This window comes from Pantherophis guttatus, chromosome 2 (assembly GCF_059756535.1).
Source record: "Pantherophis guttatus breed Tessera chromosome 2, ASM5975653v1, whole genome shotgun sequence".
Classification (NCBI taxonomy): Eukaryota; Metazoa; Chordata; class Lepidosauria; order Squamata; family Colubridae; genus Pantherophis; species Pantherophis guttatus.
In genome coordinates this window covers 190012810-190025945 of record NC_142064.1, presented here as the reverse complement: position 1 = coordinate 190025945, position 13136 = coordinate 190012810, and the positions used below count along the sequence as shown (strand labels likewise).

General features: G+C 34.9%; 1 protein-coding gene across 1 annotated transcript in view; it reads left to right on the top strand.

Moving 5' to 3' along the window:
- Positions 1–13136, top strand: part of PDLIM4 (PDZ and LIM domain 4) — a 74738-nt gene that overhangs the window by 18016 nt on the left and 43586 nt on the right. Inside the window, exon 2 of the mRNA XM_034404520.3 lies at positions 1569–1720. Within this exon, the coding sequence (XP_034260411.2) occupies positions 1569–1720 (152 nt within the window). The remainder of the gene's footprint in view (positions 1–1568; positions 1721–13136) is intronic.

The following is a 13136-nucleotide window of genomic DNA, read 5'->3' as shown; positions in this document are numbered from 1 at the left end:
ATGGCTTCCATAGTGTTGGCTGCTTCTTTTAATTGCAGAAATATTTTATCATTTATTGCTTGGTTTCAAAGAACCGATCCATGTCACAAAGCACTAAAACTTGGGATTAAAGGCTGGAGATTTCCAAGAGTCAAATACACTTGGAGCCAGATTTTAGAACTTGTTGAACTTTGAGTTAAAAATGTTGATTTCAATTTTTTTTTTTAATTTGATTTATATGCCGCCCTTCTCCGGAGAGTCAGGGCGGCTTACAATGCGTTAAGCAATAGCCTTCATACTTTTGTATATTTATACAAAGTCAGTTTATTGCCCCCACAAACTGGGTCCTCATTTTACCTACCTTAGAAAGAATGGAAGGCTGAGTCAACCTTGAGCCTGGTGGGATTTGAATTTACAGTAATTGCAGACAGATGGTGTTAATCACAATGCTTTTAGTCTGCTGAGCCACCAGGCCCAATTGTAGTTTTGTAGTTGAAATTGTAATCAGTTCTCAAGAATTCTTTCTATTAAGTTACAAATATAAAAATCAGATTTGGTTTCTGGAAGGGCAAACATTTAGAAACTACGAAGAATATTTACATACTTAATTTTGACCTGCCTATTGAAAAACAAAGGTGCTTTATCACTATGAAATATGAATTTCATTGTTGTAAAACATTAAACCAGAAATATAGTTTGTTGAATAAGTCATACTGTCATCTTTAACAAATATTGCCAAAGCATACCTTGAAAAACTGTTGGTGACTGTTTTCTATTACCAGTACTCTTCTACCGGCTCAGCTTAGAGCTTTAGGAATTTAGTGTTAGCATTTTTAGATAATTTTACACCATTTTCCAAGAATTATTGTGCTTGAATTACTTACTGAGTGCACCAATTCTAAGAGAAGTCAGGCCCCAACAAGAGTTTATTTTCTGAAAACCAAAAGTTATATTTTTGCAAATATATTGAGATAATACTGGTATATTTAATGTATATTATTTTGTGGCTGTGTTTCCAACTTAGTTACTCAGTTTTGCAAATTAACGGATTACATTTATATTCTACTTTTAACTTCAGTTCCATTCTCTGATAAAATATGGGCAATTTCACCAAATATCATACTCAGATGTAGAAAATATGATCACATACTCTTTAACTGCCAACTATATGCACTAGCTAGGATGTAGTATTTAGAGCCACTAATTGACAGGAGAAAGCCAAGTGTGATATACAGTAGTACTTAAGACAACAGGCAATAAGTCAGGTACCTGTGAGTTCTAGTCCTGCCTTAGGCACAAAGCCAGCTGGCTGACCTTGGGCCAGTCACCCTCAGCCTAGGAAGAAGAAGGCTATAGCAAATCATTTCTGAAATCTTGCCAAGAATATTGCAGGGACTTGTTTAGGCAGTTGCCAGGAGTCAATATTGACTCGAAGGCAACAACAGCAACAAGAAAAACTACAGGATAACACACTGAGTTCTTAGAATATCCCCCACCCCTTCCATATGTTTGTCCTTTCAGGGACAGATCTGAGTTTTACACAATCAAAATATCATAGTGTGTAACTTTTCTTTCTTTTTATCCTATAGATAAATCCAGGAAGTAAAGCTGCTGTCGCTAACCTTTGCCCAGGTGATGTCATTTTGTCAATTAATGGTGACAGCACAGAAAATATGACACATTTAGAAGCACAAAACAAGATCAAAGCTTGTCTGGATCAACTGATACTATCTGTGAACAGGTAAATGTCTCAACTTTCTATCTCATGCTGACCTATCAGGTCTATACGCACATGTGGTTGGGCAGTTTATACCCAGTGATTGACAGTCCACAAGCAGATGTTCATTGCCTAACCTCTTTGTTATATTCCTTGTGGAAGAGGAAAACTCTTGTTATTGTTATTATTTATGTAGCACTTTTTAGCCTGGTTTCATGGCCTGTTTTGGTGTAAAGAAAGAAAAACAAATCTTTATTATTATTTTCAATTGTTGTTGTAATCCCCTATGTGGCAAATTAATAAATTATTTTAATTCTCAGCATGTGTGTATAGGCCATTTAAAAAAATCCTCTGGTTTTAGTTCATTCCGCCATGAATAATTAAATATGACATACTCCAGCATTCTCGGTAAAATGTTCTAGGCATACTGGGAAGAGAAATACAATCCTGTTCCTCTTCCTTATATGTATATGTATATGTATGTATGTATGTGTGTGTGTATATATATATATATATATATATATATATATATATATATATATATATATATATATATATATGTTTTCTCAGGTTTTCGCGGGTGTTTGTATGTAGGTCTTTGGTTATTCGGGTCTTCTCCCACGTAAAATTGGAAGTGTCTTGGCGACGTTTCGACGAAGTCTCATTCGTCATCTTCAGGCTGGTGTTCTCGGCTTCGTGCTTCCAGGAGCAATGTGAGATCGCAGCTGACGAATGAGACTTCGTCGAAATGTCGCCAAGACACTTCCAATTTTACGTGGGAGAAGACCCGAATAACCAAAGACCTATATATATATATATATATATATATATATATATATATATATATATATATTGGAATTGAGGGAAAACAGAAGTAAGAAAATCTTGGGATAGTAGAAAGAAAGTTGTTAAGAAGTTTTGAGGGCCCAGTCTTTCTGCAAGTTGCAGAATTTTCATAAAAAACCAATTTTAATTGGAATTCCAGATACTGGCAGGGTTCTATTTGTCAGTATGAAGGCCTTTCAATAATTGGGATTTGATCTCCTGGTTTCAGAGAACAATGTCTTCTTTCCAAATATTGGCAGTTTGGAACACATAGCACATCCAGTTGGTGATCCCTATTCTTTCCTTAATATTGGCTCTGTTACTCTCTAACTCTATTGTCAGAAGTGCTTCCTGACAGATATTACACATTTGGAAACCGGCCTTTTAAGAGTGATTCCAAACAGAGTGTCAGGGATCTGTTAATACAAGAGGAACCAAGCCCGTGGTGATTCAGTTCAGGTAAACTAATAATTAAAGTTTGTGATCTGGATTCTTGCCTTTACTGACAGTGGTCCAACCTCAGATCAGAAAATAACATCAAGAATGGAATTGGGAACTTGAAAAACTTCTCTTAGGGATTTTGACTGAAACAATTCCAAGATGCATGGATTGCAAAATAATCAAATTAAGCTCACTATAAGATTTGTGATAAAGTTGTAATATGTCAGTACTTTTGAAGCTAAAGAAGCCCAGAGTTATTGTAATATGTTTGACATCTTAGGCTCTATTTACATACTGTTGGTGAGACCCATAATTATGGGGGGGGGACAAAGTCACATGTTTCAGTATTTGATCCTGTACAATTTTTACTGAAATTTTACAATTTTAAGTAAATGGCATTTTTTAAGTCTTTAGGTTTGGTGTCTTCTAAAAGCCTATTCTGAAGATAAATACAGGTAATTTTTAATATGGCAGAGTGTACTGTTTACTTTTGAGTAAAGGAAATGCCTAGGTTGGTCATAATTACATATTTTATAAGAAGATTTGAACTTGATTAATTATAGGAGGGGTATTTTACATTGGTTTTTGTCTCTTTGTAATCTCTCAGTGGAATTGTGTCCAAAAGTCTCACAGAAAATTGCAATTTATTCTATAATCTTGCCAAAATAATTTTTATGCATTTAATGTTATTTTAGTGATTTTAAAGATACTTGTATCTGAAAGACCTTTTTAACCAAAACCAAAATGGCATTCTGATATACCAAGTATTTTCTCTTTACTGTTTATACTTTGTCTTAAAAAATGTTAAGGTACTACAGTCTTGAAAACTCTGAAACTTCAGGTTAATGTTCTTAACATGTTAGAAAATAAATTCTAATACAGTGGTACCCAATACTAATTGTTAATTGGTTCTGGGAGATGTGATGAGTACCAAAATCGATGGTTACCAAACAATTTTTTCCCATAAGGGATAATGCCTTCACAAGGCAGCCAAGACCGATAAGTTCTAGCTTGTGTGTTGACTACCAAACTAACGATGAATACTAGGACAAAATTTTTCCATCAAAATTGTCAAATACAAAATTCAATGAGTTTCAAAGCAGTTGAATAGATACCACTGTATCTCTGTTTTTCCAGTTTTCTCCTATAGTAAACTGGGGTGTTGATTTGGCACACAAAATGCATCAAATTTTTGTTCAATTAATTTCGTTTATGTCTCTGATACTGGCCAGTTCTACCTCCAGAGAAAATGTGAATACTTCACAAAATTTGGATGTCTGCTTTTTCCTTATGATTTAACATTTCCAACTTTTTCCACTGTAAGATTATTTTTGACATGAGAATAGGAAATATCCTTCTGTGATGCTTCCCAGCATATAAACATTCCACAAAAATACATAAAAGGAAATGGGGATTTTTATTGCAGCATATACATAAAAAGAACCTGTGTGAAATCTCAGAAGACCTCAACCATATATGTTTATGTCAGTTCAAAATTTCCCATCAACCTTGGTGAGAATACAATGCATATACCATATACAATAACAGAAGATTTCATAAATAAAGGTCCTGTATTAAAATTCCTGATTAAAGTTGTTAAAATGTCAGAACTTTGGAAGAGACTGTCTAAGTGTCTATATAATGCATTTATCTTTAAATTAGAAATCCATATAATTTAGGCAGCAGTTCATAATTCTGTAACAAAGTATATAAATGATATACTCTGCTCAGAGTTATTTGTTGAGATGAATGGCTGTAGAAATCAATCAAACAGACAAATAAATGAAGTCAAATTTTGCTTTTCTCTTTTTTTCTATAATTTAAGATAGCATTTTCAAAGTTTGTCTACTTTGAACTTTTTTGTGTGCTATATGTGTGTGTGTCTATATGTATACTACAATAAATGCTTATCTAAACTAACTATAAAGTTAGAACATATTACATTATATATTATATACTAATATTATAATACTAATATAAATATAAATATATTACAATTTAAGATTATTTCCTTCTGAAGAATCTAGCTATTTTATGGTACTGAACTTGACTTTGTGGTAATTAAAACTTGGGGTCTTATTCTCTGTAATGTTTCATATATAGTACATGTAATTACTGAACAAGGTTATTTAGAGTTTAGAATATCATCAGGTTTGCCCTCACCAGCCATTAAATACAAGTAAGATGTATATTTGTTTTCTTGATTTAAAATATTTTTTCATGTCTTTTAAATTGTCCTTTAGCATTATTTCTGTCTAAGCTGTGCTTGCTATTTACTCTTAAAGACACCTAGTTTTGTTTAAATGCTTCATTTTATTCTAATTTATTTTATATATATTATATATTTGTAGTGTGTTATTTGGCTAAGAGGCTTTTCCCTAAGTCATCCACCCGCCATTTAATTAACTATAAATAATTTCATTGTGGTTGTGCTATATTACATGAATCTCCAGAGAAATTCTAAATTCATATACCATATCTAGAAGATTGCATTAGAAATTTTGTTGGAACCCAGTATATATTTGATTTAGATGAATCTACTTGGCCATTTTTAGTCATATAAAATCATTTTCTTAAATATATATATATTATAAATGTACAAAAATGCAAAAACTTAGCAATATTAGGCAAGTCTAATCTGGAGGGCTTGGGACAGGGGTTGTTCCTCTGTCCTAGTCCTATTAGACATCTCAGCGGCTTTTGATACCATCGACCATGGTATCATGTTGCACCGGCTAGAGGAGTTAGGGGTGGGGGGCACCGTCCTACTGTGGTTCTCCTCCTTTCTCTCAGATTGGTCGCAGTCCATGTTGACAGGGGGGCAGAGGTCGACCCCGAGGCCCCTTGTATGTGGGGTGCCACAAGGGTCGGTCTTCTCGCCCCTACTGTTCAACATTTTTGTGAAGCCGCTGGGTGAGATCATCCGTGGTTTCGGGGTGAAGTACCATCAGTACGCTGACGACACTCAGCTGTACATCTCCACCCCGGACCACCCCAATGATGCCCTTGAAGTGATGTCCCGGTGCCTGGAGGCCGTGCGGGTCTGGATGGGGAGGAACAGGCTCAGACTCAACCCGTCCAAGACCGAGTGGCTGTGGCTGCCGGCATCCCGATATAGTCAGCAAGTGCCATCACTGACTATTGGGGGCGAGTCATTGGCCCCCATGGAGAGGGCTCGCAACTTGGGTGTCCTCCTGGACTCACGGCTGTCTTTGGAAGAGTACTTGACGGCCATGGCCAGGGGAACTTTTTATCTGGTTCACCTGATTCGCCAGTTGCGTCCCTTTCTGGATCGGGACTCATTAAATACGGTCACTCATGCTCTTGTTACTTCCCTCCTGGACTACTGCAATGTTCTCTACATGGGGCTCCCCTTGAGGAGCACCCGGAGGTTCCAGCTGGTCCAGAATGTGGCTGCGCGTGCAGTTATGGGAGTGGCGTGGCACTCCCATGTGACTCTCCTCCTGCGCGAGCTGCACTGGCTCCCGGTGGTCTTCCGGGTGCGCTTCAAGGTTTTGGTTACCACCTTTAGAGCGCTCCATGGCATCGGACCGGGGTATTTACGAGACCGCCTTCTGCTACCAATAGCCTCTCACTGACCAGTACGCTCCCATAGAGAGGGGCTTCTCAGGGTGCGTCGGCCAAACAGTGTCAACTGGCAGCCCCCATGGGGAGAGCCTTCTCTGTGGAGGCACCTACATCTGGAACGAGCTCCCCCCGGAAATACGGAGGATCCCGGATCTGCGCACGTTTCGTCGTGCTCTCAAAACATTTTTATTTCAGCAGGCTGGCCTGGCCTAACTCTCCCTTTTAAATTTTTAAATTTTTAAATTGTTTAATTTGTTTTATAAATTGGGTGTTTTAAATTTGTTTTCGGCCAAAATATTTAATAATTTTAATGGATTTTTAATGTTTGTATTATCTGTATTTTATCTTGGCTGTTTACCACCCTGAGTCCTTCGGGAGTAGGGCGGTATAGAAAATTGATAAATAAATAAATAAGTAAAAACAATGGTCAAGTATCTATAGATTGGACATGGGATTGGTCCTTCCTTCAGAGACACGTGATTGGTTGTTGTTTTTAATTATCTATGGAATTCTGCATTCCATGCCCTTCCAGGTTCAATTCTCAAGGAGAATTCCCAGGAGAAACAAAGCAAATATAAGAGTGTGTGAGCAGAACACCAAAATATACAGAAAAAATAAAGTACTGAACAAATTGGAATTGCTGAATTGTATAAACTGCTGCTACAGGGAACACTGAGAGAACATGGAAATCATAGCATATGAAACATCAAATGCCAATAAGTATAAGAAGGCTCCCCAAAAGATTGGAACAAAGAGTGAGGTTGAAACCTGGAAGGACAATGAAGAATTCCTTAGGCAATTAAGAAAAAGTCTTCATGGTGGGCCAATCATGATTTATTTAAGATAAATGATTATTTAGGCTTATATATTGGAGAAGAAAGAAGAGAACTTCTAAAATAGTCAACTAAGTATTTTAAAAAGCAACATCTCTCCCAATTGGAAAACCTACATGTTTATTTTATGCAGTAAGCATAGTAATTATATTAACAATTTTATTGGTTCTTTTTAAGCCTTGACCAGATAAAACATCTGGATGATATAGTTATTGTATTTCTTAACTCAGCCCTAAGCAAGTCTTTGAGTTGCAAATAAAGATGTCTGGCCAATAAAAGTAGTACTGCTTAAGCCAGATGCAGACTTATTTGTTACTGAAAATGAGTCATCCTTTTAGCAAAGCATTGTTTTCAAAGGAAAAGAGAAACTAGCTCCATCAGAAAATTATTTATTGCGATCTATATAGATCATTCCTGTAGGAATTCTTCCAGAAACCTGAATGTGTTTTCTTTATGTTGCTATCAGTACAACTTGTATGAACAAACATTTCACAGTTTACTGATTTAATATTGTTTTATTAAGCGCTGTTATATTATACTTTAATTCAGTGATTGGAAGGATGATTAGATTCGCATGATCCCCGACCTACGTACCTTTCGCCGTGCCCTTAAGACTTTTTTGTTTCAACAGGCCGGGCTGACTTAGAAAATGAATTTTAATTGGGTGTTTGTAGTTTTTAATATATGGGCCAAATTTTTAATATATTTTAAACTGTTTTTAAATTGTGTGGGCATATGTTGTTTTAATATGGCTGTACACTGCCCTGAGTCCTTCGGGAGAAGGGCAGTATAAAAATTTAATTTATAATTATAATTAGTAAATAATAATAATTAGTAAATATAATAATAATAATAATAATAATAATAATAATAATAATAATAATAAGTAAAGGATTACTGATAAAGGTTTTTTCCCCCTAGCTTAATTCCATTAAATATAATTGTTGCCCTTAAATGAAGTAGTTTCTAATAGTTCAGAAAACAAACAGGATGAACCATTTTTCATTATTTTAAAATACCATATAATTGACAAAACTCCAATGATTTCTGATAAAGTTTAAGATATAATCAAGAAAGAATTGGAAAATGAGAACAACCTCATTGAAGTACTTTTCCCACTGAGAAAAGTATATTGCATATGAATGTAATTATTAATTTAGATCAGCTGCATATGCAAATGCCCATCTGGCATTTATTGCGATAGCTTAATTATCTCTTGAGATTTTAAGTAAATGTATGTCTAGCTTTTAACTTTAGATTCATGCTACACTTCCCAAACATATAAAGACAGTTCAATTTTCTTTACAATCTGGTTTAGTAATTCCTATAGATTTGAGTCACTGTGTTTTTGCACACATGCATTCCTATCAGTGAAGGATGAGACTGTTTTCCTGTTTGTGTCCTTGACATGTTCTTCTTTGTTTGCCCCATTTATTTTCCATCAGACAGAATGGAGGCCAAAAGAAACGGAACCGAAATCTGACTTGAACAAATCACTTTCACTATTTTTATGTGTTGAGATTAAGGGGGAAAAAAACAAGGGTGGGGAAGAGACTTCTGTGGGCCAAATGGAATAACTCGGTTGTTTATGATTTTGTTTCTCTTTATATCTGCTGAGTGAATCCTCCTGGAATTTGGTGCTGCTCATTCTTTGCCAAATAAGGTTCCATGGAGACCCAACTGTAGCTGTGTGATTAATGATCACGTCAAGAACAAGGACGTCTTTTAACGAACCTCTTTCATCTTCTGGCAATTGTTTTTCCATACACCACCATACGAATGAATTATTACCAATATGTTGTAAAAAGAGTTTTATTTTGTAGATTATGCAAAAACCATATCCTTTCTCAGCGAGTGAAAACTGAAAAGCATTAGAGATTGATACAATATTACTATTTCTTTTAAAAGAAATGTTTGAGTTCTGGATAAGATAGTAGCATTATTATTATCGGAGGCTTGGAAAAAAAGATGGTGCTCTTTTTAAAAGTGGGTTTTAACTGTTATACGTGGCTTTATTAAATTGTCTCATATCAGAGCCAGAGAAATTTTTCTGAATTTTTCAAAATATGCACACCCTCATATCCCATTCTTTGTTCAACTAAGGATTTGCAGAAACACATAGAAAAAAAATAAAACTTCAAACGGCAATGCTGATGCATTTTTTTTAGAAACGTTAGATGAATTGACTGCAGGGTATTTTAACATAAACATAGATGAGATCCACAATGAATATTCTGGAGAAAAATCTGAAGCACCAGATTTAACTGGGCAATTGAGACACCAGACCAGAAAAGCCTTATTTCTGCTCACTATCAGACAGGCTGGATAACCAAGAAAAGAGCTTTTGGATTATTAAAAACCAGTCCTACAATTATCTCTCTCAAATGAATGACTTTGATTATTTGACTAACTGTGGTGTTATGGATTTGACTTGAAGCAGAATGGCATTTGATGCAATTGCTTAGATTTGTTTTGGTCATGTGCTTTAAAACAGACCATAGCTATCCTGGAGCTGCGGTTCTTTATGCTTGGTCTTAATTAGAAAAATGAATAACACTTTTATAGCCAGTCCTGCATGCAATACCTTGTTAGCATTTCCATGATATATTATTAGAAAATGGTTTAATTCAGGCCTGACTACTTCTGCTCTAGAGGACCTACAGATGGCATACTGAAACTCACATAAAACATGTGAATTCGTGAGCTTCCTAGATAAATTTTGCATAAAACTATTTTATAAAGAAACATTTTTTTAAAATACAAGGTTTCCAGGTTTCCATAGCCTGTAGGTCTCCAAAGAAGCAATTAAATGATTAATAATGTATAGAGGAACATAATATATGAATGCTATGATTTGTTATTTGGAGAATTATATGGAATGTGTGTTGTATATAGGCACAGGGGAAAGTCAAGAGCCAATTCCATTTCATGGTAGTTTAAAACCACAATGTTTTATTTAGGTAGTTTGTTTCCAACACATTTGGATATAATAAAGCATCTCTGATAGTGATGCCATATAAATACATATGTGTTGTATGCAGCAGAGTGATATTGGTACACATGAAAAGCATTATTCATAATTTTCTCAAATTTCCAGATTGAGTCATAGGTTAAAAAAGAATCACTTCTCAGATTTTTGGGTAAGAACAAATATTAATTACATCATTTTCCTCTGGAAAGTCCTTGAGGAAATACTGGATCTCTGATTTCAATACACAAGTTAGATCCATAATAAATATTAACAACCATCAACTTTTATATTCAGGAGCCATTATTGGGAGGTGGGGAAGGGGAGGAAGAATGTTTGCTGCCAACAGATTAACTGTAATTTCATTTCATTACTTGTTTAGAGAAACAATTTCAGGTTTGTAGGCATTTTCCTATACATATGCTAAACAAGGTTTGTAAATAACTATTTGTTTGGTTGTCTATAGCAACTAAGAATTCTGTCAAGTGAAGAGAGAAGGAAAGTTTATAGTGGTGATTATAAAGGAATTGTATACTAACATAAACTGAGCAAGATCTAGATTAGTACCATATGTGAAATCTAGTACAATATAGAAACTGACTGATACTGTAATGTTAAAATACCATCTGAAAGTATCGTGAGAATATAAATAGGATGTATATTCTACTTAACGTATGTTTAAATATGTATTTTGTTCTCAGAATCGGTTGTTAGTCATAGCGGTGAACTTCATTTTTTACCACCTATAATTTCTGTTCTCCTTCTGTAAAGTAAGCATAATTATATGACAAACTTGCATTCCAATCAGGGATGAAATGCTACCGGTTCACTCTAGTTCGAGCAAACCGGTAGCGATAAAAACTACCGGTTTGTTCGAACTGGTAGTTTAAAAATGCTACAATCCGACAATCACCTGTGCCACGCGGTTTAGCTTTGCTAGAAAGCAGGATTTCCTGCTTTCTAGTGAAGCTAAACTGCCCGCCACAGCTGATCCCCCCCTTGCTGTTCCACTTACCTTCCCAAGTCTCCTTATGGTGCGTACTGCGCATTCACAGGTGCAGCATGCGCTTGGTGTGTAGCGCACATGGGTGGCCAGCGAAGCAGTAGCAAACTGGTTCAGATTTCACCCCGATTCCAATATATAGAATAAAAATAGGACAAATCAGTAAAATATCATATAAATTCAATCCTAAAATAATGCAACAGTTGTTAAGGAAAAGCTGGCAATAGTTCATGAAATGCCCAAGAAAAGAGTTAAACCTTTAATCACTAACAAGCAAATTCCACATGGGGGATCTCCCTTGGGAATAACATAGTACTTGAAAAGGTCACTTGTGGAGAAGCAACATGTTGCATTTAAACATAGGTTAATTATATTCAAAAGCATCTGAAAATGACCACTTCTTAGTCCAGTCTTTGGACTGTACACATAGTATTTTCTTTAAAACCAGTTAATATCACTACAACACATTATGCTCGTTAGCTATTCATTGGATACATCTACCCAAGCTAAACTTGATGGATTCATAATAGACAAAGTTCAAGGGGACACCTGCTGCAGGTTTTTTGTCTACATAAAAGATATACAAAAATCCAAGAGAGTGCTCTGGATAATTTTCCGATATTGGGTTTACAAAAGAGGCTTGCTAAAGCTTTGAAGAATATTGTGAGGAGATGAAATAAAAATGAGAACTTAATCAAGTTCTAGAACATTATTTGAAGGAACTAAAAATCAAAATTGTTAAAAGTAAAAGGAAGGAATATAAAGTTGGTTTATTTGATCAAGATTAAAATAGATATATTTTTAGTTGTGGTGACCCTTAATGGATTTTTTCTAATCAGGATTTAAATAATGAAGTTTTAAGAATTTGTTTATAAATAAGAGATGGGTTGTGGGAAGAAGAGGTCATTTGTTGCATTTTTAGAGAAAGTTATAAGTAAAATTGTTTATAATTGTGATAAAGGCAGAAAGTCAATTCTTTATATATTTCTTTTTTTACTCTAATCTTTTCTATTTTTTTCATTTCCTTCACTTTCCTTTTTTTCTTTGTATTCTCTATTTTTTAGTTTATATTAATGTTAATCTTTTTAATTGTATCTTTTAATAAAATTGCTATTTTAAACAATCATTCACTGTTTAGAATCTGGTTTGCCCTTAATTACAATAAGACCATAGATATCACATTTTGATTAGTACAGGGGTCTCCAAGCTTGGCAACTTTATCACTTGTGGATTTCAACTCCCAGAATTCCTCAGTTGCCAAATTTGGAGACCCCTGGATTAATGGATAAAACTATTATCTTCCTCACACAGCATCCTTGACCTTGAATAACTCTTCTCTGTCATGTGGAGGGAATTTTTTTTGCACTTTTTATTTTTTATTGGGTTTTTAAAGTTTCTATGTAGTTTATCATTGTAATTTTTAATAAACTTACTATTAGAAGACACTTTATGATCACTTTCAAACCAGGATTTGGTTCATGAGGGCTTATTTCAGAATCCTAGAATCTGGCTGTAATTTCTGTAATTTTTTCTGGTGTCTTATTTCAGCTGATTGACAGTAAATAGCATCCAATATTTTCCTGTGTTCTGTGTGTGCATTGTGTGTCTGTATCGGTGTTGTCTGTCTTTATTTAATCTTAACTTTAAATACATTAATTCTCACTGATCACAGTAGAACTTGCTTCAGAATGTAACACTTGTAAAAATTGAGAACAACATTCTTATCATAGTTATGGAAGGCTTTAGTAGACTGTATAATTCATTGACTGTTTCAAAACACAA